We start from the raw sequence: 26,135 nt of genomic DNA on the forward strand, positions 1-26,135 counted from the left end.
TCTCCAAACATCGTTTAAAAAGGGAACAAACGTTAAAGTTTATTCACGACAACGAGTTTGACTGAAAATAGAACAAAAATAAACAATTATTTACAACATTAGACGGCTGAACGGACAAACCCCGAAAAACACAAACTTACAGCTTTTTCCCGAAATGAATGATTGACCTCTGGTGGACGATGATCGCGAAAGGGAAATTATAAGAACAGCGACGATGACTAGCTCTAATATATTTCGAAAGATGTTAGTTTGACCGTTGCCACAGAATTTAAACTACGTCTTATTAACATATTGACCTCACGCGCGCGCGAAAATATCAGATGTCCCGCGGGGCCTCTTGTAACCATAATTAGGAAGAGTGTTACAGATGGATTATCTGCTAACTTTTCGCAACTTGCTGTTTTGCGGGCACATATATCGATTGACATCTCTGGGACAGCTCGTTACGTCACAGCGAGTGTTGAACTAAAAATGGAACTGTTAGCTCAAAATAACTCGACTTAAATGGTCGCTGGAACTTCTGGTTAATCTGTGTTTGTAAGTGTTAGCTTTGTGCTTGTAAGTGTTAGTTCAATTAACTCAAATTAATTAATTGTGTTACAATTTCCGTGTCATTTGTCGGTCAGGAAAAGTATTAATCTCAATCGTTCGGGCGTACGTCACGTAACGGTGACGTAGATGCTGCGAAAGGTTTAATTCAAGTCACGGAAAGTTTTACCATATCTGTCAACATTATGTTTTACTGCGTTGGTAAACGGTTTTTAAATAACTTTTCTTCTTGGGAATGAAGTCCGGAGAAAACATCTTTATGGAAGTTTACTGTTAGAATCATTATTTTCAGTTTGAGAAGTTTTGGTTATTGCTCATTGTAATTTTTCCCCCTCAAAACATAAGTGTTTTCTTTTTTTATGAAAAGATTGATTTCATATTACGCAAAGGTTTTCTCGTGTCAATCATTATTTGCTGAGAAATTTACGGGTTTGCTCATAGAACGCTTTGATCTTATTTCCGGTTCAAACACTCTTCGCATATTGGCGAAACGTGTGAAATTATTCCTTATTTCACTTATAATTATCCATTAAACCTCACCAATAAATTGGACTTCCCTAACAGGATTGCGTTCCATTCCACATTAACAAGAGCAGGTTCAATGTATCCAGCCCAAGTTTAATTCGTCTCACTAGAAATTACATTAAATGTTACCGTGCCTTAAAACATGGTTCATCGCCAATCGAATTAACAGTATCTAGGTCAATAAAAATGCGGTGTTTTGAATTAAAATTTTATTGGATTATTAGACAAGGCGCCTTATTCGGTTATCATGGCTGCCGTCTCGGTCACGCTGGACGATGAATCTGGCTCTTCGAGGTGTAGATCCTCTAACATCTCCTGGAGGCTTATACGTGGGGCCTCGTCATCGTCGTCTTCAGATGCACCCTTGTAATCACGATCTAAAGTGAAATCAAGTAAAAAAAAAAGGCGTTCAAAACTTATCTTCTAGGCAAAGTTTACTATAGCACAAATTATAACATGCGCGCGTGGCACGTGCAGTAAAAGAGCTCACAATTAGATCTTGGTCGCTTACCGACATAGATGTTCACATGCTGTCTGTAAGTCTTGTCCTCTTCCAGATCACCCAGGAACGCATCATAATCCCTGTTACGTGGAAGGACATTCGATCTGATTAGTATCGAAGATTCTATGAGCAATAGCACAGTGCACGATTTGAAGGAAGCAATATAATGGGTACTGCAGGACGCATTCTGGTTTGCCTCTGCCCGCGAGCCACAGTGACCCATACCGCCAGAGCCTAGCTCAGATTCTGTAGCAATAATCAACTAGGAATCTCTAAACCCATGCTAGTCCTTTGCAGGGTTACCCTACCATCATCAAATAAGCCAGTACTCGTTTATACTCCTGAGTGTGGAGCAAGAAACTGAAGATCGGATACCACAGATCTTAAACAGGAATACAACGCAACGACCCAGGTCAGGGCTCGAAATGTGGTTAAGGATTCTCGTTTCTGGTCAAGGAACTTTACTGGCGTCCAGAAGAGTTACTACACTTCTTATTCCTTATGCTATGGATACCGGAGCCAGTCAGATAAACCATCTACACAAGTGGGCTTGTACATGAAGAAAAACTAAAAGTCTTTGTAAAACCAATACATTTAGCCTACCCGTCAAGGCTGTCTTGATCAATTCCAGTCACGTCTTTGTCGAGACCTTTCAACTTCCAGTTTCTTCTTCGATGCCGTTTCTTTTTATCACCATAGGATTTCTTTACCAAAATCTGAAAGCATGCACCCACAGTACACAGGTATGCATAAGCCACGGGTCTAACCGAGATCACATTAAGCAATGACTACGTAATCAATTCCACCACATACTAAGAAATAATTGTTCATGGCAAATGCTCTAGAATGTATGGACATACAGTGTGTAGAGAATGCGTAAGCTTTATTCAGACATGATTAAGTTCAAAATATACCACATTAAAAAAAAAAAAAATGTGCGAAACGGGTACAAATTTGTCGCGTTATTTTTAAAACTCTGGGAAAGTGGCTTATGATAAATCTCCTACAGTGCTAGTGCATTTTAACGTGTAGCACTATCACAGACTGTAATTAACTCTTAAGAGAATTTACAGCTACACTACCCACTGAAATGTCTTACTAGATACACACTCTAACAAAGTATTACTCACAAAAATGGTTTAAAATATTAACAAAGATTTGAGCACTTACCACGTCTGGGACTCGTTCAGCGTTCATCCTGCTCAGGTTCTCATCATTGACATTTGAACTGGTGAAATCGAATCTAACAGAAAAATATAGATTTTTATGACCGTCCAAGGTTAGCTTAGATACACCGCGCAACGCTTTTGAAAACTGAGTTTTATCAAGTTAATGGCACCTAAATAAAGCTTTTAGACTGAATAAAACCTAAACAATTTGTCATATAGACAATGTTTAAATACAGTAATTATTCCACCTGGCTCTATTAGATTTTCAACAACACATGATCTAGTCTAGCAATATTTTCATGTTATGCGATTCTTTCATTGTCGTAGTTTCAATTACATTTGCAATAGGCCCATTGTGCGCTCCGGTCACATGGTACGGAATTAATTACGCTGGGACGCAAGTTACACAGGAACTCGTACCAGTCCAGCACGACTTTCCTTACTGACCATTATCCGCATCACAGAAAGCCAAAGGGGGCGGGAAAGAGATTGACTGTAAACACTGTATGTTCTTACCCCAGTGCTGTGTCACCAGTCTTCAGCAGGTGACCCAAATGTGTGCGACAGTGGTACTGACAGTCATTCACTCCCAGATCCTGCATGCGTGCAACCCACGCGTCCGCCAAAACATGCTAAGAAAACAGCAACCAAACAGTTACTATTATTTTAAAGGAACGGACACTATTCTTTCTTTTGAACTAGTGCACAAGGAACTTTTATGTAACAATTGCTTTTCTTAAACTGAAACACAAAATAATATCGCCGATTCCAACACAAGATCTCCATGATCGGTAAAGTAAAAGTGATAAAATATTCTTGGTAACTACATGTACGTACGTGTAAGAAGAATTTGTTGGCATTGAAAAATTAATTTTACAGCAGCTGCATCTTGTAGCACCTAAGAGTGGGATATCTAAATTAATGAGCAAAGTATGCGCATGAACAAAGAAAAGTTGACCATACAAGAAATAGCTGATAAAAAAGAATCATTGGGGTTTACGATAGCGACAATAAACTATTGAGATGTGGAGCGTAAAACTACTTTAAAAGCACAACAATTTTGAGATGTGCAGCATTAAATGTTTTGGTTTGCCTTTCTAATTTCTAAATGACCCAAGCTATGGCTAAAAGAGAGATGAAAAATAGTAACAAGAGATGCAGATTACAGTTACCGAAAAAAAATGCTGAAAAGGTAAAGTCTGCATACGAGCCAAGCAGCCCATCAGGCCGGAGCTTATCCTGGGTTTTGTAGCATGAAGCGACTAGGAGTATTTCTACTCCCCCCTGGATGGGATGCTAGTCCATGGCAGGGTTACCCCCAGCATTAAGTTTGCCGGTACCCATTTATACAAATGGGTGGAGTGAGGTACTGTGAGCGTAAAGTGTCTTGCCCAAAAACACGACACAGTGTCCCCAGCCAGGGCTCGAACCACGACCAATCGATCTGGAGACGAGCACACTAGCCATGAGGCCACCACGCCTTCCACAAATAGGTACTAAATAAATACCTTTTGACTCAGGTTACTGATCGATGCAGAGGGTTTCTGTGACTCAACAGGTTCAATTTGTAACACCATAAACTCTGTCAGTTGCTTGTATGTTCCAAGGCTTTTAAATGGCAAGCGCCAGTAGTTTGATGCTGTGATGTCTGCAGCTGAAATGAAGACAAAATCATGTTTGCTCTTTCCATCTTCGGTATACGAGCTGGTATACAAGGTACATGTATAAGAGGAAGTTCTATACACCATCAGTTCATACAGGATGGTATTGTTCCCAACTGGAGGGAACTTCTTTATAACAACCATTTATTTTGCAATACAGTAATTATTGTCCCCACTAAAGTGCCTTTCTCTGATGAGCGAATTTGTACAATTACGCACGATGTTATACTCGTGTACACCAGTAGCATGCGCCAGACCTTAACTTACCCACCATAACATGAGTGAATGAAGATGAAGTTTTGAGTGTTAGCCCTTCATCAAAAACAAGTTAAATATTTCCCTTTCCCGCAACACAACAGTTAGTTTGGAAACTAGTACCTTCCCTTATGAAGAGAAGCCCACTGAAAACAGCTAAGGAGCAAACAGACTAGGGACTAAGGATTATTGTTTTGGAATTTTACTCCTACATATAGATGCTGACCAAGCTGAGGTGTACGTTAACAACAAGCGTAGAGGAAGTTACTAGTTACAATAGTTTAAACTTACTTTGCAATGTTGCTGGATCCATTAACTGTAGGTTTGTGTTCACACGGGTACAAATGACAATTTGACTAGGAAACAAAAAGCCACTAAAGTCAATTGTCAGAAGCACAGGCTTTGCTATTGAAAATAATTACTAAATTGTGCATTAAAACTATCTAGAGTCAAAATGCATGAAAACATAATAATAATAATAATGATGATGATGATGATGATGATGATGATGAATTAGCTTCCCTAGAGATGCAGTCTACATTATTTTATACCATGCCACAGAAAATAGAGCCAATCAGAATACAGGAAGGCCATTGTATATTTGACGGTATTACATCCAACCTTCCCATCATGAACCATGTGTACACGTGTAGAATGCATTAATTGTGTTGGCCACTGCATTTTCTATGGTGTGGTATAAAATAGTTATGCAACACTCTCTCGTGGTATACCACAGAACATCCCACTTGTCGCTTGTATTTTCTTGGTGACTACATGTATATACTCACCTAAAGACTTGTGTGTATACCAAGAAAATACATGTGACAAGGGATGTATACCACTTGAAAAGCATTACATAACTAACTAGTATATAACTAATGCATCATACCTGATGTTTCCCAGGGACCTTGAAACTTTTAAAGGAAGACAAATAACCTCTTCCTGAAAAATAGGCATCATTTCAGGTATTAAACTTGGTTTTGATTTTGTTTTTCACTATAATAAACCACAGCCACATGTACTGACCGCATTTTGAGAGTGAGGGCATGTTGACCTTTTATTTAAATTGACAACACAGTCAGCGTTGAAAATAACCATTCTGATAAGCTCCCTGCAGTGGACCTACAGCTGCGATAGACCTTTCACAAAAATAATCTTTTACAAGTAACCAATTTGCATATTAAATATATTTTTTTCATAATTTTCAGTTATTGGAAAGCTGCTTACAAATGCATGAAAGTGTTTAAACCACTGTCCCAAACACTTGCCAAAAGTCAATGTATTATTTACCAGGAAATTTGTTAGAAACCAGTGCAATACATAATATAATGTTATGGTTGAGTTACTGGTCACTCGCATCCCCCAGATCAACACTCTTTGGAAGATTGCTTCATTTTAGTTTCAAAAAAAGTTGCATAAAAACCAGTCATCATGAGTAATACTCCAGGCTTAAGTTACTCGTGAGAAAAACTTCTTCTTGGTGACACCTACTGTACATGTACATGCATTTTCACAAAATGGGGTGAATAGACCTTTCCCCCATTCCAACAAATAATAGTGCCGAGTCGAGGTCAGGGTGACAAAAATACAGTAAATGTATGAAAATGTCCACCCCAACCTCACTCTGGTGCTATTGTTCGTACGTAATGAAGTGGAATGTGGGTAAGGTCTATTCAGCTTTAGATTCAGCTAAAATAGTAACAAACCCTGCAGACAGGAACAATTTCCACAGAGAAAGTGTACTTGTAGTTGTAAGTGTTGTTGTGCACATCATGAGAGATCAGCTTCTCAGATGACTTATACCTGAAACGAAAAAGGAAATAAGACTGTTTTCAGTGACTGTTATTTGATCGCAAGATTCACTATAAATGTACTGTACAATACAAATGTAGGTGTGTTATATCTTAAACATTCATAATTTTGTTACTGTTGAACTTCTCCAAATGGAGACTCGTATAATAAAAGTAAAGCATCTTCAGTGCTGTAGTCCAAGACAAATTATGAGGAGCCCAAAGGTTCCTAGCCATGAAATTCTGGGTGCCCAGCAATTAAACTTATAGAAAAAAAGTTAGTTTTCCAGTTGCCTAAAGGCAAAAGTTAGTCGCCCAAAGGCAAAAGTTAGTTGGCTGTAGTACCCAGGCGTTTCTAGAGCACGGCCCTTCCTCTTACATTACTGGTTTACATACATGTATAGCTTTGGGCACTAAAACTCTCGTTTCCGTAGCAGAAGTGTTAATACCTCGCCCAGATGGGATGTTAGTTCATCGCAGGTTGTTCTGTTGTGTTCTGGACAATATTATTTGCATAATTTATACATACAGTGTAACTACTGCATGTACAGTCTAAATTGTATCCCACAAATGAATCACAATTTACCTGCAAGGCACAACAGACTGCAGAAACTCCACAAACTTACGTGCATCAGCTCTGGATGCATAGAAAAAGTCCACGCCATCTAATTTGTAAACATAATATATTTAGAGAGTTAATGGATGTTTCAATACTTGACATAACACAGATGATACATGCATATATTGCATATGATACAAACTATTACTTTTACTTGCCAGTACAAGTAATTTTTGCCTTTATCATGGTCAAATTGTTTCAAACCTCATAATGTTCTATAACGTTCTGGGTACCTGTACACGCACTTTTACAGGTACATTCTATATTATTTTATCCTAAGCAGCCATTTCTTTCAAGAAGTCTGTAAGAATGTCCCTTTCCAACCCCCTTCCACCCCAACACTAACTCACCCTGCTTCACTCTTGTGGCCTCACACACAAAAACGTAAACTAATGGGTATCTATTTGAACAGCAAAAACTGTTTGATTGCTGTTTGTCATCCGTTCAAGACCAATAGGATGCCATTCAAATGGCTGTGGTTATCCGTTCAGAAAAAAAAAAAACTAAAAACTAAACAAAAAATAAATTCATGATTACTAAATTTAAAATACAGCTTACCTGATTCTTGCTTAACTTTAACAGTGTTTTGATGTGCATTGTGTTTTAAAATCAGCTGTTCCAGGTAAAAGAATGTCTTCTTGTGGGATGTCTGAGGACAAAAATTGTGCATTATACTGTAAGACACGACTACAGGCACACACATGTACTGCATGCATGTTTATACAGTCTTGTTCTTCCTTTCTAAATTCTCAAACAGTGACTGCCAAGTGAGCCAAGTCCTTCAACTGAAATCCACATTATATTTGAGCGAAGTACAGTTGAATATCCTTAATAACAGACAACAAAGGGATGGGGCTGAGCAGCTGTGTGATAAGAGGGACAAAGCGAAATGCTTGTAATTCACAAAATATCGTCTGTAATGTCATGGGGATGTCTGCAATAATTGACAAAGAGGTTTGCCTGTACTTTGCCTGACCAGCTGATTAAATTTACAGGTATGGTGCCTTTCAATAAATGCAAACCCTGCTCAGTCAACAGTTACATACTTTACCAACTACTTGTATCCATCATCCCAGGGGTGAGGGGAGGGGGAGTGGTTTGCTCTTCAGAAGCAGAAGTTCACTAAAGGTTTGTCACGTCTGAATATTTTGATCTATTTTATGCCATTTTAAATGTAAACACTTTACATGACTAACAGAACCAAAAGGACAGTGGCATCAGTGAATGGTGTAGCAACATTCAGTTGAATCGTGTATTAATTTATCCAGTACAAAATAAAGTCAGTGTTCCAGATAAGTGAATGGGGCACAGGTCAGAAACCCGACAAGGTTGGCTACATGACCTGACAAATAATAGAAAATTTAAAATGATTTGGTGCGAGCAGTAGAAATTGACCTGTAGAAATTCTTTATGGACACCATGCCTTGAAAACTTATCTGGAACCCTGAAAGTACAATTTGAAAACAAAAGCCTGTTTCACAGTCCACCATAATTACAGCAATCAAGTTTTTTTCATGTTGGCACAGATATATGATTGACAAATTTTGTACCTTTTGTCTGACTTGTACAACTGCCTTCCAGTAATCCTGAGCAGCTTGACGATGGCAAGCATCGCACATCTGATTCTGAACAACAAATTCTACCACAAACACCTGCTGTAATATTGTGGAATTTACCACCTAAGATAGACATGAAATACATCCCATATGAGATAAATAAAGCATATTATAACTACAATATCAAGTCACTCAATTATAAATTATTATGAATTATTATTTATCTGCCTGTCATGAACAATTATATGTACCAACTTAAGCAAGTTAGCCAATATTTGATGAAAACATAAACACATTGAATCTAATTTTCTGTATGATGTAAAACTGTTAAAATCTATTTTTTTGATATTTTGCTCCACACTGTACAATTGTGTTAACATGACTCTTGTTTGCCATAGAATGACACCTTCAAAAAGTATATACACATATATTGTACATACTAAACTCTACAGTAAAAGAGTTCACTGTTTAATTTAAAGTAGCTGAACTTTTATTGTTACATATTGATTTATATCTTCATTTAATTTATTTATTCCCCCAATGTACTTGTGCCTAAAGTAAATGTACCCACATGTATGTGTTTGTTGTTGAGAAATATTAAAACCATTGATCAAAAAAACATGTTTGGGTTTCGTTTCGTTATTTCCTTGTTTTTTTTTTCTTTTTTTAATTATAGATGTGGTTTTTGTTTGAACAATGTTGTGTTTTTTTGTTTGTTTGTTTTCTAAATCACTTTTTTGTTTCTCAAAGTAAAAAGTCAAAGAATAAAATAAGAATTCGTAAACTCCAAAAAAGAGTAATTTTTCACCGGCTGAGTGAAATGAAATACGTGAAAAATGTTTTTCTCACACACCACTGAGGCCTGGGTATAGGGTCATGTGACCTATACGGTGTTGTTTTAGTTGCGTCCGCCATTGCTGACTTTCCCACCCACCCACCCAAAGATTTTAAGTTTTATACCCTGCCAGTATAATGTACCAGCCTTGAACTTTTTTGTTATTTCCAATCTTGTGTAATGCTACTGTAACAGTACTTGTATTAGCTTTGATTTTTCACTAAAGGTCAGGCAGCAGCAGTCAGCTTGACATGGCTACCAGTGGTGTGTTAGAAATATAATTTCTTATCATAATATAAATACCTACAAGTACATGAAGTTGTAAGACTACAAAAGAGACAATCAAAAGCCTGTTAGAGGTCACATTTTACAGTACATCCACCTCATGATACATAGTCAAGTTTACACAAACCTCTTTCTGAATAGTCAATTTTACTTTGATTCTTTTTGAATGAGGCTCTGTCCACACAAACCCAGCATCAACCAAGCGAACCTAAAAGGAGACGTGAGCTTAGATCTTGCCTATTGCATCATAAAAAGTTCTGACTTTCACAAACCATTCTAAACTGGCCAGCAACATGCAGAAGCCACCATCAAAACAGGCACACCATTAGCACTCTGGACTATGGACCAAGTGGTGCAGGTTTCAGCCGAGCCCTATAATGTTTTCTAAATGGGTGTCTATAAATGGATGCTAGTGAATTCAATGCTGGGGAGTGGGGGGAGGTGCAGGGGGGGGGGGGAGTATCCCAATCAGGGGGAGTAGAAATAGCAAGCCTGATGGGCCACCAGGCTAGAACACAGACTTTACCTTTATCTGAAGATTTACATGTACATGTAGGTTAACCAATTTTATTAGTAAAACAGTATGCAAGCCTTTCTGCAGAACAATATGCTTTGACCACTGCAGTACATGTACCTTGTTCAATCCTTTTAGCTTCTTTAAACAAAGTGACAAAAGCTCTCTGGATTCTAATGCGCATGCTAACCATAAGCTTGGTGGCTGAAGATACCTGGAGACAAAAAAGAAAAATCCATTCACCAAAGTGTCATAAACTTGGCAAAATAGTTATGGTTGACACCATTCTAGCATTAGCTCTTTCCAGTCAGAAGCATATATGTACATATGTACATGCATAGAACTGTGGTTTATACTTTTGACAAGTCCCTCTCCCCTCCCCCCCCCCCCCCCAACCTCCAAAAAAAAGAAAAGTACATACATGTACCAAACTATTTCTCTTCAAGAAGTTGCACAAAATTTCAAATCCAAAAATAGTCCTCAGATTGCCAGTTTTAAATCTTAAAAGTCGCACCACCAGGGCTGGGTTGCTCAAAGCCTGATTAAGCGAACCCAGAATAAATAAGAATTTTGATTTCAGTTTTGTAACTTTTCCGTGAGGGTTTTTTTTTACATTGTTTGTCTTTCAATTTTGAGCTTCAATGATCTCAAACTAAACTAAACATAAGTAGTGAAAAATACAATTATAGAAGCAAAATTAATACTGTGGTTTAATAACCATTAATCCTGGGTTAGCATTAACCAGCTTTCGAACAAATTGGCCCTGAGGTCATTAAACACCCAAGTATCAACTGGTACCATCCAATCAGGACTAGAATAACCGGCCTGATTGAATACATATGGTATTGCAAGTTCAAACAAAGATCCTGTCAGGAAACTTAAGGTTCTGCTTAATTAGCCAATCACACTGAGCCACGGACTAAGAGAAAATGGTTCTGGTTTGACTGTCCATTGGACAACCATGTCCGATTCAAATATATCAGCATTCATTCCAGACAATCAGACAGAGATTTGAGTCTATTCTATATCTACATGTACAGCCAACTACATGTAGTCAAAGACTAGACAGTATTAGTATCACCCAACTAGTGGACTAATTCAAATCCTGTATTTTGATTGGCTACGCTACTAGGGGACTATTACTAATGGTCCTCGAGTAGCGAAATTGGCGCCATCGAGCGTGACGTTTTCTTTCGTTTTATTCCCAAATAAATATTTCTTCAACTTGCATTTGCTAACTTTATTATTTTCCTTTTCTGTCCGACTAGTTGGGTGATACTAAAACAATTAGACCCTTTGCCCTCAAGGGCCACGGGTCAATAGCCCTTTCGGCTTTGCCTCATGGGCTATTGACCTGTAGCCCTCGCGGGCTACGGGTCTAATTGTTAATTAGTTCAGATTTTGAGGGATTTTGTTTTTCTGATAGCCAAGGCCACTTTGGCTGATAAAAAACAGCTATTTCCTAAATTGTTGTTGTTGCTATTTTATTTCCAGTACTAGGCCAAACTTGGCATAGTCACACACAAATGTAGTCAAGTACCACAGCAAATTTACCGTGAAGATGAAAACCATGGGAATGACCAAAGGTAGATGGATACATGTATCTAGATTTAATGTATCATATGCCAACAGTTTTCTTTGTTTTTTACATTTTTTTTTCAGAGTTTCAGTCCCAGATATTGTGAGCTGTAGTGAGGCATGCAAAAAAAAATACTGTACCAAAACCCGAAAGTGCAAAATTCTGGCTAACTGAAAACTGTGTTGGTTAGGAAAATCAGCATGTCCACAACAAATAGGTCATTGTATTGTAAGACCATCTACTGCCCTGACTCTTAATTCAGGAACATACAACAATCTGTACATGTAAGCTTAATGTACATATACATGTACAGTATAATTATTGCATATATACTGTACACGTGTATTATTGTGTGTGCGTAATTTTCCTTGTGGCTTAAATCTCATTAGATCATCTCTCTTTCACCGAGATGTTAGCTTACCTAGGATACTCAACCTATTATTGTATGACATACTAAGCCATAAGCTTGTATTTTAGCTTTAATATAAGCTTAACAAGTTTACATGTATAAAATTTAAGAGTTTTGAGTAAGTTCATGGCCATAACAAAGTAAGCTTATTTCAGTGTATGAAAATATTCTATCCATCATTGTTACAAGTAAAATAGTAGAACCGACTGTCAGTCTTACCTTTCACACGATTTGCAAAAGTATAAATTACTTTGTTTGGGAATTCCTTCGGTGATATCAACTTGAGAACGGAGACAACCGACGCACATGTTGGATGGGTTCGGAGTGGTCAATACACCACACTGACAACACAGACTAAAAACATGAACCAAACAACGCGCTTACAGAGAACACCAGCTTACATTTCGTTCATTCACTAGTAAACAAGGCAAATTAGACGGAGATCCGTCGAAATAATGTGCTTATTTACCTTTGTTGTGCTTGTGAAGACGAAATCGCTTCCATATACTCCATGTTGGATTGGTGCTTGATAGGAGTTGTGGGTAGGATTGCACAATGCAGCGTCATTAAGCCAAACAGAGACCGGGCCCTGGAGCCGAGTTTAACTACCAAGTGACGTCACTTGTAGCATATATGTCAAGAATCTCTCTTGTTTTTACTTGATTTATTCTTCATACTGTTGTGATCTAGTAGTTTTCCACCTCATAATGTCTACCCAGTCTTGCCAGAAAAAAGAAAAAAGCACATAATAGACATCGGAAAGAGCCGAAGCGCTTACTTGTGTCTCTTGTCTTCTGATACTCTGTAAAATGAGTCTGTCCGACAAGAACAGTTTATTATTGTATGCCCATTGAGGACCTTGAGTGAGTACAAGATTTACAACTGACTGGAATGTCAAGGGGTTTTCTGGACTTTTCTTTGAGGCTTGGCACTCTGCGAGAGATTTCAATACGGACAAAGAACATATCGACATTCCAGCCATTTAGAAACATCTTACGTAATTCGTTTGTCTCGTGCTGCTGTGAGCGTAGCACGCGCAGTGTGAGCCTTAACAGTAATCAGACTTCTCGAAGTCAGTCTTTCGCTTTACAGTCCGTCGTGCCCGTCGCGAGGAATAAATGGCCGCGCGAAATCCTGGGGGCGAGAGGCGGCCATTTAACAAATTGACGTCAGGTTTTTTATGCGTCTGTCCTCTTATTGATGATAAATTGCGTCATAACATTGACAGAAGCATAAAAAACTGACGTCAATTTGTTTTTTTTACAATAACTAGACCCCAAAATGGTCAAATGCTGGGAATAAATGATGGGAAAAGACGTCGTCAACTTGCGTAAACAAAGGTAAGTGAATTTTATCAACTTGACGCGAACATTGTCAATAGCTTTTCTCGCTTTTTGATTGGCTATTAAAAAAGTCCATAAAATTTCATTGGTTAAAAAGTTGACAGTTTAACAGCTGAAAGTTGAACTTGAAAGCTTGCATAAATTAAAATTTTATCCGTCTGTAATCTTATTGATGATAAAAATGAGCCAATCTGCGCGCGAGAAATTAGACAGTTATTGTAAAGTTTTTCTTTGAGGTATTCTTTTACGTTCGCGTCACGCACGACGGACTAAGCGAAAGAGGGACCACACGTAGTCTAAAGACTTTCGACAGAAACGTCTTTTTTAAATAAAGTTATCGTTAATGTTGTATTTGACGTTATAAAAAGTCAGCGTCAAACTTCTAACATTTTACTTAGTGCGTACTGTTTATGTAACAAGCGCGTGATTATCCCTCCATTCAATTCTCGTATGCCGCATTCTGACGGCGCGCGCTTTAGAACCAAAACGACACAAAGCATAAACAATCTTTAACGAACTCGAACGGTCAAAGATCAAATCTCCAGCGACACAAATACAACGTACAACAATCTGAATCTAAAAAAGACCTCATTTTGCAAAGCAATCGTACAAAACGTTGGCTACTGGGAGAGTGATTTTCCTTAATTTTTCAATCAAGAGTGAGTAATTAAGAGGAAATTCTGAAATAATGAACCTCAGAATTTTTGAAGAACGCGCATTTAGATCAAAGTCTCCCAAACGGTACAGTTTGAACAGGAAAATCAAGTGGAAAGAAAGGCAAGTCTCGTCAGTAATCTGATAATTAACGGTCAGCAATTATTTCAACTTGAAAGTACGTGTAGTTTTAGATAAGCACGGGTTTTCTTCAGATATTCGAACTCCTTTAAAATTGTTTTCAATATTCTCTGAGAATGATAACTTAAAGTAGCGTAAAGTTCCGAAGGTTACAACCCTTTCAGTTCCGGATGTAACAGTCCTTTCCTATCGATAATTTCGAAGTAAAGAGTGGTCGCTATACTTTTGGATGTACAGCTAAAACTTGCGCATTGCAAATATTACGCATTGCAGATGTTGCGCATTACGCGTAGCACATGTTGGCCGATTCAGCTTAATTAAGGCTATGTTTTGATGAAGCATTACAAGGAATGTAAAACGGTTGCTTTTATTCATAGAGTAGTGAAAAATGATAAAACGTTTGGAAGAGCATTTAATTATTATCACTGTTAAAGCTTCATACTATCACTGGAAGGAGAACGATTACTTGATTCTATACTAGTATATTTGGGAGCGCAGCTTTTTGTTTTGAATTTTTACACATTGCCATATTGAATTTTCTTGTAATTTTTATTAATATCGTGAACTATTAATTTAACGGAAACTATGTTTGGGTTAATTTTCTAATTAATGTACTCTGCTCTAATCCAAAAGAAAACAATTCACTGACTTCACTGAAGTCGAAAAGTCGCCGTCTTCGCCTTTCCCCTTCCGTGAGACGGCAGAAAACGGCAGATGTGGAAAAGAATTGGCATCTTATGAAATGTGGAAGACAGACGGCAGAGGAACGGAAAATTTACAGGTATCATCGGCCTTAGAAGTCGCAATTGGTCAGGATCATAGAGTTTGTAAGTAGTGGTGATAAACGCTCGAATCATGAAAATTCATTCACTATATAGACTTGTTGTGTAGTTTGAAAAAGTTTCTCCCAAGAGGGATGGGATATTCTTTAAATGCTGCCTTCTCTATCTATTCTGAACCAAAGTGAGTTATTCCGACTACTAATCCATTTTCAGACCAGGCTTTTAAAATTTATAGTCATCTTGAAACCCGTTTGTGCATAAACTACGTCCCGTTACTCTGCCTGCATCGTTCGTATCTCGAATGTTTACGTTATATGCGTTTTTGATTAGTTTTCCTTTCCTGATAGACACGTTTACGTAAATTCGATCTTTATGAAGGTTCCTTACAGACGGTAAAAAAGTTTCTTTTCTTTTTTTTTTTGTTTTTCGGCCAGAAGGTAAACCAATGACCAATTAAAGACCAGTAAAGCTCAATCTTGGAGCAAATTTCAAGCCAAAAGAACTCAAAACCTCGCTTTATTTGAAGCGTCATTATTAGTTATGTTGAAAGATGATGTGGTTGATTATTTTCTTTGGGTCGCTTTAGACCAGGCTTGTCCACAGTTGTAAGCTGGCCAATCGGAAAAAGTAACCCAGGAGATTCAAAATGATCTCAACCCAATTTGTAAGGAGGTGCAGTGGGTTAATCGCTCGTGCACTGTCCATGAATCCGTAACGATCGGTTTGGGTACACTTTACACTCACAGTGCTCGTTTCTCAATGTTACGGAATCCGGGATAAGTTCTATACTGGTATGGATCACTTGGCCCGACGCAGACTTTCCCACTGGGGGGCAACTCCCATTAAAAAAAAAGACCATTGAGCTCGACGGAAATTTTGAAATGAATCCCTAAGAGGTACTGATATCGTGTTTTTTTGGGTGTGGCTTGAAATTTTTTTCACCCCTAAGAGATACCAGTTCTAAAACAACGCCTCATCTCCTGTCATATTTTGTTGTCAAAATACCCTAAAAGGTACCGCAAAAGCTTCCACTGTGGACCATCTGAGGCTGAACGCCCTGAGAAGTAGGACGAGCTCCCCCATCTTTTTCACATAGGAGTTCCCTTCCAAGGGGGAAGTTACCAAGCTGACAAATCATGCTTTCGTCTGCCGTGTCTCGCGACGAGATACGGCACCCAGTTACAGTGTACGTTCCATTCACACCGTTCCATTTGCAGTGATCGTCTTCGGTAGCCCAAGCTTTATTCTAGGAAGATCTGAGATCCTTTTAAGAATAAGGCTGGGTAAAACCAAAGTTATAGGTCTCCGCATAACTTATGCTTACATTGGATCATAGTTTGGCTTTTGATCCGTAACAACAGAAGGTCACACGACGCTAGCGATCGCTAATTGGGAAGAGAGACTGGCAATTTGATTTTGTTTTCTACAGGTTTAAGTTCTCCAGTCACAGAGATGAAGACGCCTGGACTAATTTATACGCCCAGTGACATTACATTACAAAACTCTGTTCCAGTTTCTCTGCAGTCGGGCGTAAACACAAGCCCCATAGTGCCTTGCAGCTCTACTGACTTTAGAATCATTGCCAGGCCGGTCAAAAGGAAACCTCAAAACCAATTTTACGGTCAAGCAGTAGATCCAAGTTGTAACGCTAGCCATACTCAGCATTATGGAAATTTTCAAGGCATGCAGGGTATGCAGACTGCCAATCTTTTACACAATGGAACTGGCGTAATAAACACGACTTATTCATCTATGCAATGGAACAGTCTTCAAGAAAGCTCTTTCGCGCAGACTTACATGACGCCGATTCAATGTACAGGGTTCCCGCTCAATCCAATCAGTAGACAAAGAAACGGCGAGGCTTACAACGCATTTACGGCTTACGGGAATCCATTTGGAGTTTTCTGGGGTCGACAGAATTAGTTTCAGCACTAGAGGCTTTAAAGAAAGAACTGACTTCTTAAACAGATGCCTGATCTACTGGAAAGCCTGCTAAAACACATTCTCCTAACTTTACTAGCCAGGTTCCAAAAGTGGCCGTGTTATTTTGGGCTCCCTGGATACGTCCATAATTCTCATAGGTTTACTAACATTTAAAAGTAAGCCCTACAACTACACTCATTTTTTTTTCTTTTTATTTTTTTTTATAAAAATCTAAGAAATCAAATTCTTAAAAAGAAAACCTAAAGAGTTAAGATCCAAAGTGACAAATGAAAGTCTTATCTCTGGATGCGTCAATTTTACTTTAATTATTATGTTTTTTGTTACTATTATTATCTCCTTATTTACCCTCTCAAAAAATGCTTTATTCATATACATGTATTCGCAAAATTTCTGTTTATATGACCCTGTTGTTTTATTTTTTCAGTAATATAAAAGCGAAGAAGAAGAATTAAACAGCAAACTACAACAAAAATCCTCTCAGTTTAATAAGGCTTAAAAGTTAAGTGTACGAAAAACAAACATGATGAAAAAAAAAAACAAATAAACACTGTAACTATCAGTCGTCTTATACTTCTTTCGCAATTCTGAAAATATACTTCTTAGAAAAACAAGCAAGTGAAACAGTTAATTCTATTACTAGAGTGGTTTCAAGTACACTGCACTAAACTGCTTTTATTTCCTTCTCTTCTATGTACTTAGTCTAGTAATATAATTGGCTGTAATTGATTACTCTGTCCAATGATTTTCCACAACGTCTTGAAAGTTACCAGTTGAACATTTGTGAACCAAATTAACACATTTTTGACCTTTGGCTTCGTGCTTCTAGTTTTTCATCGGAAAACCAGTGTTCTTGGCTGACATACCATGCTAGTCACTCAGTACCAACCCTACAATAACAACCCTAAAAACCAAACGTTCATGGAACGCCATTATGTCCCTCCGTGCAACAACAGTCTTTAACTGTATTCCACACTTTTCATGAATTCGCTCATCTTTGCCTTCTTTTCGCTTAAGCCGCCGCAATCTTTCTTCCATCCTTTCATCGAAAGCCCAACATGACCCTTGTGTACAACCGCCTTTGGCAATTTAATCACTTTACCCATACTGCGAACATTCAGTCCATCCCTCCATCGAATGCCCGTCACCACCCTTGTACAACCTTCTTTGGCTATTTATCCACTTTCCCATGCTCCTCAAACTTTCTTCCATCCCTCCATCGAAAGCCCAACATGACCCACTGTGTACAACCTTCTTTGGCAATTTAATCTCTGTATCCATGTTAAAAACATTCAGTCCATCCCTCCATCGAATGCCCATCACGACCCTTGTACCACCTTCCCTGGCTACAACTCTTTCCACTCCTAACCTTCAGCAACTGTCCATCATCAAACTTTTCTCATTTTTTTTTCTGTTCACCTGCCATGCTCTAAACCACTTCGTTACCATAGCACATGTATTCAAAGGTCTTGGTTAGTTCTTGAAAATCCTTGTTCGCTTCGATTCTCTCCTGGTAACAATGTTCTTTCTTTTTTGTCAATTGCGTGTTTTCTTGCAAACCACATCAGTCTTTCATCGTTAACAAAAAGTTCCGCCTTTTTTCTGGTAACATTCACTTGTATTAATTTGCAGCTTAGTTATAAAAAAAAAAATAAATAAATAAAAAATATATATATATTCCCCTCCCCCCTCGGGCCTCGATGTAATTAACATCGGAAGATTGCGTGAACAACACGCCCAAAAAAGCTCTTCATCTGTCGATAGCGGCCAATGAAACCAGTGCTCAGTTCCCTCTGAAGTCTCGAGTTCTAAAAAAAGCAGAAACAAAAAGAAGACGAATTTAGTTTTATGGTAGAGGAACAAAATATCGGATGGCTTCGTAGACCGAGTTAAGGGGAGGGAGGTTTGCGTTACTGCGTAGCATGAGAGGACTATCGTCACGCTCCGACGTACGTCATTTTACAGAATCTCCGGCTGGTTTTTTGGTTGGCGAGAAATTCTGACCCAGCAAAAACCAATCTCAGGCACTACACTAAACTCTTTACCTGTGCAGCATCAGATTACAGTTATTTTTCAAAAATCACTCAATCAGGGAAAGCATTCAGCGCGTGAAAAGAGCTGATAATAAAAGGACGATTTGTTCAGAAAAGTTCCACAGCAGACTTCTCTTTTACGCAAGCTCCCAAAGGGATAAGTACTGGACCGACAATCTTCATTGACATCAACATATTGAAAGAGGACAAAAATATTTAGTAATCTACTTACTTCTTTCATAAGTGCCGCGAGATTGCTAAAATTAAAATGAAAAAAAAAAAAAAACAAGTGTAAGCGGTGAACTCTATTAAGTGATTTACACATGATAGACACATGCACTCAGATGTACTTTTTCTAGGGGAACAACTTTGGGTTAAATGTTTAGGACAAAGACCTACGGGGGACGCGCTTTTTCATCTTGTGCGCCAGCACTGTGGAATAGCCTCCCACTTGATGTGAGAAGTGCCCCTTCAGTGGATACGTTTAAAACTAAGCTTAAAACGTTTTTGTTTAATACTGATCTTTAGTATTTCTATAATGAATTTATGTATCTTATGATGAATTTTAGTATTTAATGAAATTTTAGTATTTTATCATCCATTGTAATTTAATATATTTTCCTTATATTGATTTCGTTATCGTTTTTCTCATTTTTATTCTGTAAGAGCATTGAGATTTTTTAATGTAATGCGCTAGAAATAAATTATTATTATTATTATTATTATTATTATTAAATGTTCTAACTTTCAAGTCATAGATTGGACAATAAAAACCAGTAACAAGAGAGCCACACAGTTCTCCTCTGATGACAAATATGGGTATGTAAAACCAAGATGAATATGTGAATTTAAAAAACCCTGAAAACGCAATTGTTTCAAGATCCTGTTCGCGGCTGTGCGAATTAATTTGCCACAGTTAAGTTCTGAATCCAAATCCAGAGTGGAAAGAGAAAATGTAAATACTTCATTTATCTGTTTTACAAACCACAACAAAAGTTTACTTACTCTTCCATTTCTGCTTTCGTTTCTTTATCAGCCTACAAAAATAACAAAACAAATTAAAAACTACCATCTCTATGTATCGATATCTATTATGGGTTATATTACGTTGAAGCATCCATTAGCTGACCATTAATCTAATTGTTCTCATTGTACATTTTCCCCTTTCTAGTCTCCATACATTTATTGTAGAAACAGTTGGGAGAATTGATAGATATGTCTCCACAGGTACAGTACAAACTCGTTTACAATCTCCCTTGGGACAATTTGCAATTGTATGCTTATGCATCAACTAAAGCGCTTATGCGTGGTGTTTACCTCGATAATTTTGTCTTGTCTGTCGCTTTTCACTTTGTAAGCCCTGAGACCTTTACAAGTGGTTTTCGTGTTTGTCTTTGCCTTTTCCAGCCTGGAAAAAAGATCACTATTTTTAGAAGAGGTTCATGATCTATACTCGTACAGTCAGTAAATATACGATATTGGTACTATTATTTTATTGTGTTTGATTTTTCACTCACTCTTTTGTGACATTCTTGAGGGAGAGTTTGTATTCTTGTTCAGTGAGTTTATGCTCATTGATCTAGAACAAATAATGTTGAAAAATGTCATCAATTATTAAATATGATACGCAGTCATTCCATTAGTACTGTTACACTAGTTGATGGTGTATATAAAAGATGAGTCAAGAAAACAAGTAATGTTACCTCGCTTTCTAAGATTTCTTTCTGCTCCTCGAAATCACTAACCAAATAATAAAAAGAATGAAAGAGTACACTTAATATGGTGCATTGTATCTTTCATTACTGACAACTTAAAGACAAAGATCATTTTCGGGGTCTAGAGACTCATCAGGCCAAGTGCCACAAAAGTTTCGAGCATCACATTCGGTTCAGTATGTCCTTCCCCCGTTCCTCTTCCTCACCTCTACGCCAAGAGAAAAAAATTTTGGGATATCCATTTGTATCCCTGGGACCTATTCCTGGGTGGAGAGAGACAAACCGGATAACTGTTGGCTTGCCCGGGAACACACCAATGATACCACCAAAGGCGGGAATTCCAATCCCGGATCTAACCACTACTTGCGGTAAGAGGTAAGGGGGATGCGTTATTTGGATTTCTGAAAGTTCAGGCAGGAGAAATAAGCCCTTAATTAAAATTTTAACGGTATAGATCTGTCACCCATGCTCATTTTCACTATCTTTTTGAGGTATACTAGCCATTCCCGCAATGTTTTCCCTTTTGGAGCAAAAATAATTTTTAATTATTGAGGCTTTATATGCAAGGAAGGTTAAAAGGTGAAATAAATCCAGTCATTCTTTCAAAGGTTTAATTTGGAAGTGTCTACACTTGATTATTGAAGATAAAAGAACGCTGATATATAGCAAATGAAGAGTAGTGAAGTTTGACTTACAATATTACTGAGCACATCTGACTTTGCATCTTAAATAGAAACAAAAAGAAAATATAGTTAGAATAATGTATAAATAGACGAAAGTTGAAACATTGAGTCTTACAGTACCCAGAAGAAATTTTTACAGAAGAAAACTTGGAGACTAACACTGGTGGCTTTTCGCTGAATTAACGAGATTGTCGGTTTGAAGTCTTATCCTGGTAACACATGGATTGAATGTCTTGATCAGCCACAATAAATACTGCTACAAGCTATAAGGAGATTGTCCTGCTGACGGAGTATCCTAGGTTAAGTATATAAGTATGTACAGTAAAGTGTGAAACATCAAGTTGGTGGTTATCGCAGGTTTTCTTGGCATGAAGAGAGGCAAAGGAGAATATAAATGTTTATACACTCAGATCCACTCATTAGTAGTCTTATTTACCTATGTGCAGTCTTATTTCCCTTCTTGTACTTTATTTAATGAAATACTTTCACGTACCTTGTTAATTATTTGCCCAGTGAGTTCAATTTCAAATTTTTGCTTCACATTAACATCCTTGAGTTTCGCTTTCTCGGATTTCAGACCAGCAACTTCATTCTGAAATATTACGACCGCATCGTGAAGCTCAGCACTTTCTTCCTGAAGGACATCAACTTTGCTTTTAAATTCAGTGAGCTTTCTGTGAGGGAAAAATGAGGTGTCGAATAGTTTTTTTGTAGTTTTAAGGTAATGGAGGAAGTCATTGAGATGTAGCCTTCGTTTGGTGAGTGAGCACGAGCGGATTGGGTTCAATGGTAGGATCAGTGGATAGTAAGCTAAGTTGATCGATGACGCTGCGACAGAATGGCCTCAGAAATTCTGTAGTCAGTGTCATCAGCTAGTTTTAGTTTTTCATCGGGCTTTATAGGGGAATTTCATGCATCCTTTGTGTCCTAAGGGTGTAAATGAGGACATCCAATGGATCGATCTGTTCCTGTTGAGGCGGGGGTACACATGAAAACACACCGTTTTTTCAAACTTTTTTCATGGCTAAGATTTAATCCCAAACCATGGCAAAGTATACATTTCTAGAAAGGCTAACGAACAAACAATCAATAGAAAATATATTTTGTACCCCAGAACTGTATTGTAACCTGACACCGGCTGTTTAAACCTGCCACCTGCTGAAGAATGCCAGGGCTTACTTGAAAAAAAGATATCTCCCACAAGATTTGATCAAAATGAATAATTTTTAATTTTTTCAAAAGAAGACAAATAGCCTACTGCTTCAAGCATAGGAATTTTTGAATAGTCAAAAGCACATGAAATAGCGACCAGTCAAATCTGATACAGAAAATCCGGCATAGACCAGCATACATTTCAATGCATAACTTCGACAAATTGCACTGGATGGAAAAGTTCTATGCTTAAAACATAAAACCTACTTAGAAAAACAAATCCTGAAAATTTCAGCTCAATTGGACAAATCCTTCTCAAGATATCTTTTCTCAAAGGTAAAAATAACTCGTTTTGAGAAAACGAGCTCTAGCTTTGAACTTACAGTCACAGAAATGTTTCTCAAAATACAACTTTATTACCTTAACATCCAAAATTCGATCTTTAACATAATTTTCATGTGTACACCCGCCTTAAGTCCCCCACCCGCCTTAAGTTCCCCAGTGGAAGTTTTATATGGCTGGGAAATTTTAGCCACCAGCTTCCCACCCCCGCCCCTCCCACGCCATCTTCTTTCCCGGTGAAAGCTAATCCTGATAGGCAGAATAATTGTCTCCGCAGAAATTACGTGATGCGTGGTCAAATTCGATTCTTTTTTCTAAAACGAATAGACTGACAGTATCCGGCTCTGTGAATCATCCCAGCCATCCCCCGTGTGAAGTAAATTACATTTGGCTTTTTGTTTCGTGAAGTACGTTTCTAAAAAGATGTGTGAGAAATTTTAAGTCTTACCTGGTCTGCTCTTCGCCCTTGCCCTTCTCTTCCTAAATCCCATGTAAAACAATAACAAAAATAATCATCCTTAATGTATGTATGATTTTCCAATAGCAAGAGGAATTTATTTTGCTGTAAATGAGCTACGGAAATTGGAAAAAAAGATTCCACGAGATCTCCTAATTTTGGACTGGTTTGATAAGCTGCACTAAAATTCCACAAGCGAGGCATCTAAAGATATTGACAGAATCGAAATGATAATTTTCTTCCTCCTTTTCTAATTCTGTACTGTTTCTAAAAGTGCTCAAGTATACAGTTCCGTTTGTATTTGGTCGGTCAATTAGTTTTAAATAGAAGAGAGGAGGAAAAAAAAACTAAAGCTAAGTGCAAAAAAAAAAAAAAAAAAGACTTAAACTGCATGTCTTATCAATTGAATCACAGCCCAGATTGTGACGTGTGTGGATTAAGTTTCTGATAAATCGAGGATTTGTATCATGAACTGTCATTCTGTCGTCTCACCGTTAAAGTTTGATTGATTTTAAGTCCCTCTTTTTTCACAGATTTAAACGTTGCGTTTAATTCAATCTTGTCCTCTTCCGATTTGGAGAGCCTTGAAAAAAGCAGAAGAAAAGAATATTTAAAACAAGAAATACATCAGTTAAAACATTTTTATCGCAACCCCCCCCCCCCCCCCCGCTATCCCTCGGATGATCGAACCGTTGTTTAATTGGCTTGGTTGAGGGTTGGGGGGGGGGGTGAGGGGAGGAATGGATGGAGCCCCTCCCCGGGGTTTTCATGTCGTTGGGTTTGGTTTTCAAAATCTTGGCGAAAATTAAATGATCAGCTACTGAAGCGTAAATCCTCTTGTCAAAATTCTTTAAAAAAAACCCCTCAGTCTGAGCGGGATTGTATCGGCCTCTTGTACGTCTCAGAGTCAACATGCAATAATTATTATCTACGATTATGATTATCAACTCAGTACAGTTTGTCAACTGAAGCTAATGCCATAAATAACTTACTCTGCGATGGCAGCCTGCTTTTCGTTCTCCTGCTTCTTCATCTGCGAAATGAGAAACAAATTTCTTAACCTTTGTGACATATAGCAGTTTTCCTGATACTATGAGAAGTTTATTAAACTCTCATTCATTTACAGTAGTAAATTAAAGCACTTGCTCAAAACTGAGGTCTTGTATAGATATAAGCCTACTGCCTGGATGTGTTTTTCATTTCTGTCTGGCTAAGACTCTAAGCTAGCGGACAAAAGGAACTGAACTCGATTCTCGCCTTAGACTCAGAATGCAGTCTTTTCTGTATCATACTTGTCAAAATTTTAATCTGAGTGTAGTTCATTTACATTATAATAAACCTACCTCACTCTTATAGTGCATACTTTCAATCTCCCTGTTCGTTATTATCCTATTGAAACAAAATTAAAATATTTAGAGCAGCAGAAATGAGTCAGTTTGGCGTTACTAATTGCAACTTTCTCTGGTGACCTCATTTTTTTCCGTTAAAGGCTGGTTTTTGTTTGGAACATGTTCAAAAAGCAAGAAAGAGAGTGGCTGTGTACATGTAAGTATGCTGGAAGACTTCAAGGATCTTTTACTAAACGTTTTAAAAGAAGTATGTTCCAAATCAGATCATTAGCCGAGCTAGCTTGTTATGCAACAGGTATAGGAGCAGTCTCGCAAATGTTATCACATAACAGTTTAGCATTTCCCTGCTCGTGGGCTGGACAGCTCAACCGTCATATCTTTCAGCCTAGCTTCAGCCATAAGAACCTGCCTTACCTGCACATGTTTAGAACATATATATCAGCCCTCACTATCCAAACAAAGCACCTTTGCCTTCACTTTATTAATTACAACTCTTTGAATCTTATCTGAAAACCGCTCGCGTTGCTTTGATTTAACCAACGTTAAGTTGTTGCAGATTTCCACAAGCACTCACTGTTTTTGTTTCTTTACTTGCACGCAAAGTTGGTTGGTTGCTTCTATTTCTCTGGCTAAGGCTTTCTTAGCCTCTCTACAAAAAAATAAAAATAAAAATAAAAATAAAAATAAAATAAAATAAAACAACTTAGAAATTAAAGGATTTTGATGCCTTTAATTTTAAAACGTGCAGTGTGGTTACAGACGTGATGGTCTAACCGACTAACGCATGAGATCGCCTTGCGGTCAGTTTAATTTTTTAGATGTTTTTACATGCACAGATGTTATTACACTTACGCAAGTTGTCTTTTAAGATTGCTCATCTCCTTGCTTTGAGACGCTGTTTGCTCTTTTAATTTCTGCAATTCAAAATGAAATTCAAAACTCACATTTTTTACTAATAACAGCGATGAAAATATTCTAAATAATCCTCACTTTCTTGAAAGTAATTTAAGTGAAGTTTCAGTGACGCAGTCGCTATTTTGCAAATTCAAATGTTATGGTTTTCCAATAAGGATCCTCAAATAATAATAATAAAAAAAAAAAACGTGTAAAATTATTAAGGACCTCAAGAGAGATTCTACTGATCCAAATCTAGTTATAACGGTTATAGATTTATTTGGAAAAGTGCATTCCATAATAGGCGATGTCAATATTCATTATATTGAGCGATATTTCTTCAGCGTTGCGGTCAGCGGTTGTACTTAGAAGACTCAGCCCAGTCCCCTGTTTGTGACTGC

General features: G+C 37.7%; 2 protein-coding genes across 2 annotated transcripts; one reads left to right on the forward strand and one right to left on the reverse strand.

Moving 5' to 3' along the window:
- Window positions 1–1,146: 1,146 nt before the first annotated feature.
- LOC110055447 (60S ribosomal export protein NMD3-like) lies at window positions 1,147–12,985 on the reverse strand. The gene is made up of 16 exons (XM_020761840.2): window positions 12,718–12,985; window positions 12,468–12,602; window positions 10,381–10,474; window positions 9,874–9,954; window positions 8,621–8,749; window positions 7,629–7,719; window positions 7,038–7,116; window positions 6,368–6,464; window positions 5,551–5,603; window positions 4,953–5,017; window positions 4,254–4,399; window positions 3,262–3,377; window positions 2,747–2,819; window positions 2,180–2,292; window positions 1,586–1,656; window positions 1,147–1,451 (listed from the first exon to the last, which is right to left on the reverse strand). Exons 1-16 carry the CDS (start codon window positions 12,813–12,815, stop codon window positions 1,309–1,311), a joined length of 1,584 nt encoding a protein of 527 aa, XP_020617499.2. The 5' UTR covers window positions 12,816–12,985; the 3' UTR covers window positions 1,147–1,308.
- Window positions 12,986–14,264: 1,279 nt separating this feature from the next.
- Window positions 14,265–17,163, forward strand: LOC110055418 (uncharacterized). The gene is made up of 3 exons (XM_089272364.1): window positions 14,265–14,368; window positions 15,020–15,213; window positions 16,598–17,163. The coding sequence occupies exons 1-3, from the start codon at window positions 14,280–14,282 to the stop codon at window positions 17,089–17,091; spliced, it is 777 nt and encodes a 258-aa protein (XP_089128490.1). The 5' UTR covers window positions 14,265–14,279; the 3' UTR covers window positions 17,092–17,163.
- The last annotated feature ends 8,972 nt before the right edge of the window (window positions 17,164–26,135 follow it).

This window comes from Orbicella faveolata, unplaced genomic scaffold (genome assembly GCF_042242905.1).
Source record: "Orbicella faveolata isolate gen_17 unplaced genomic scaffold, um_ofav_v1 contig_34, whole genome shotgun sequence".
In the NCBI taxonomy this organism is placed as follows: domain Eukaryota; kingdom Metazoa; phylum Cnidaria; class Anthozoa; order Scleractinia; family Merulinidae; genus Orbicella; species Orbicella faveolata.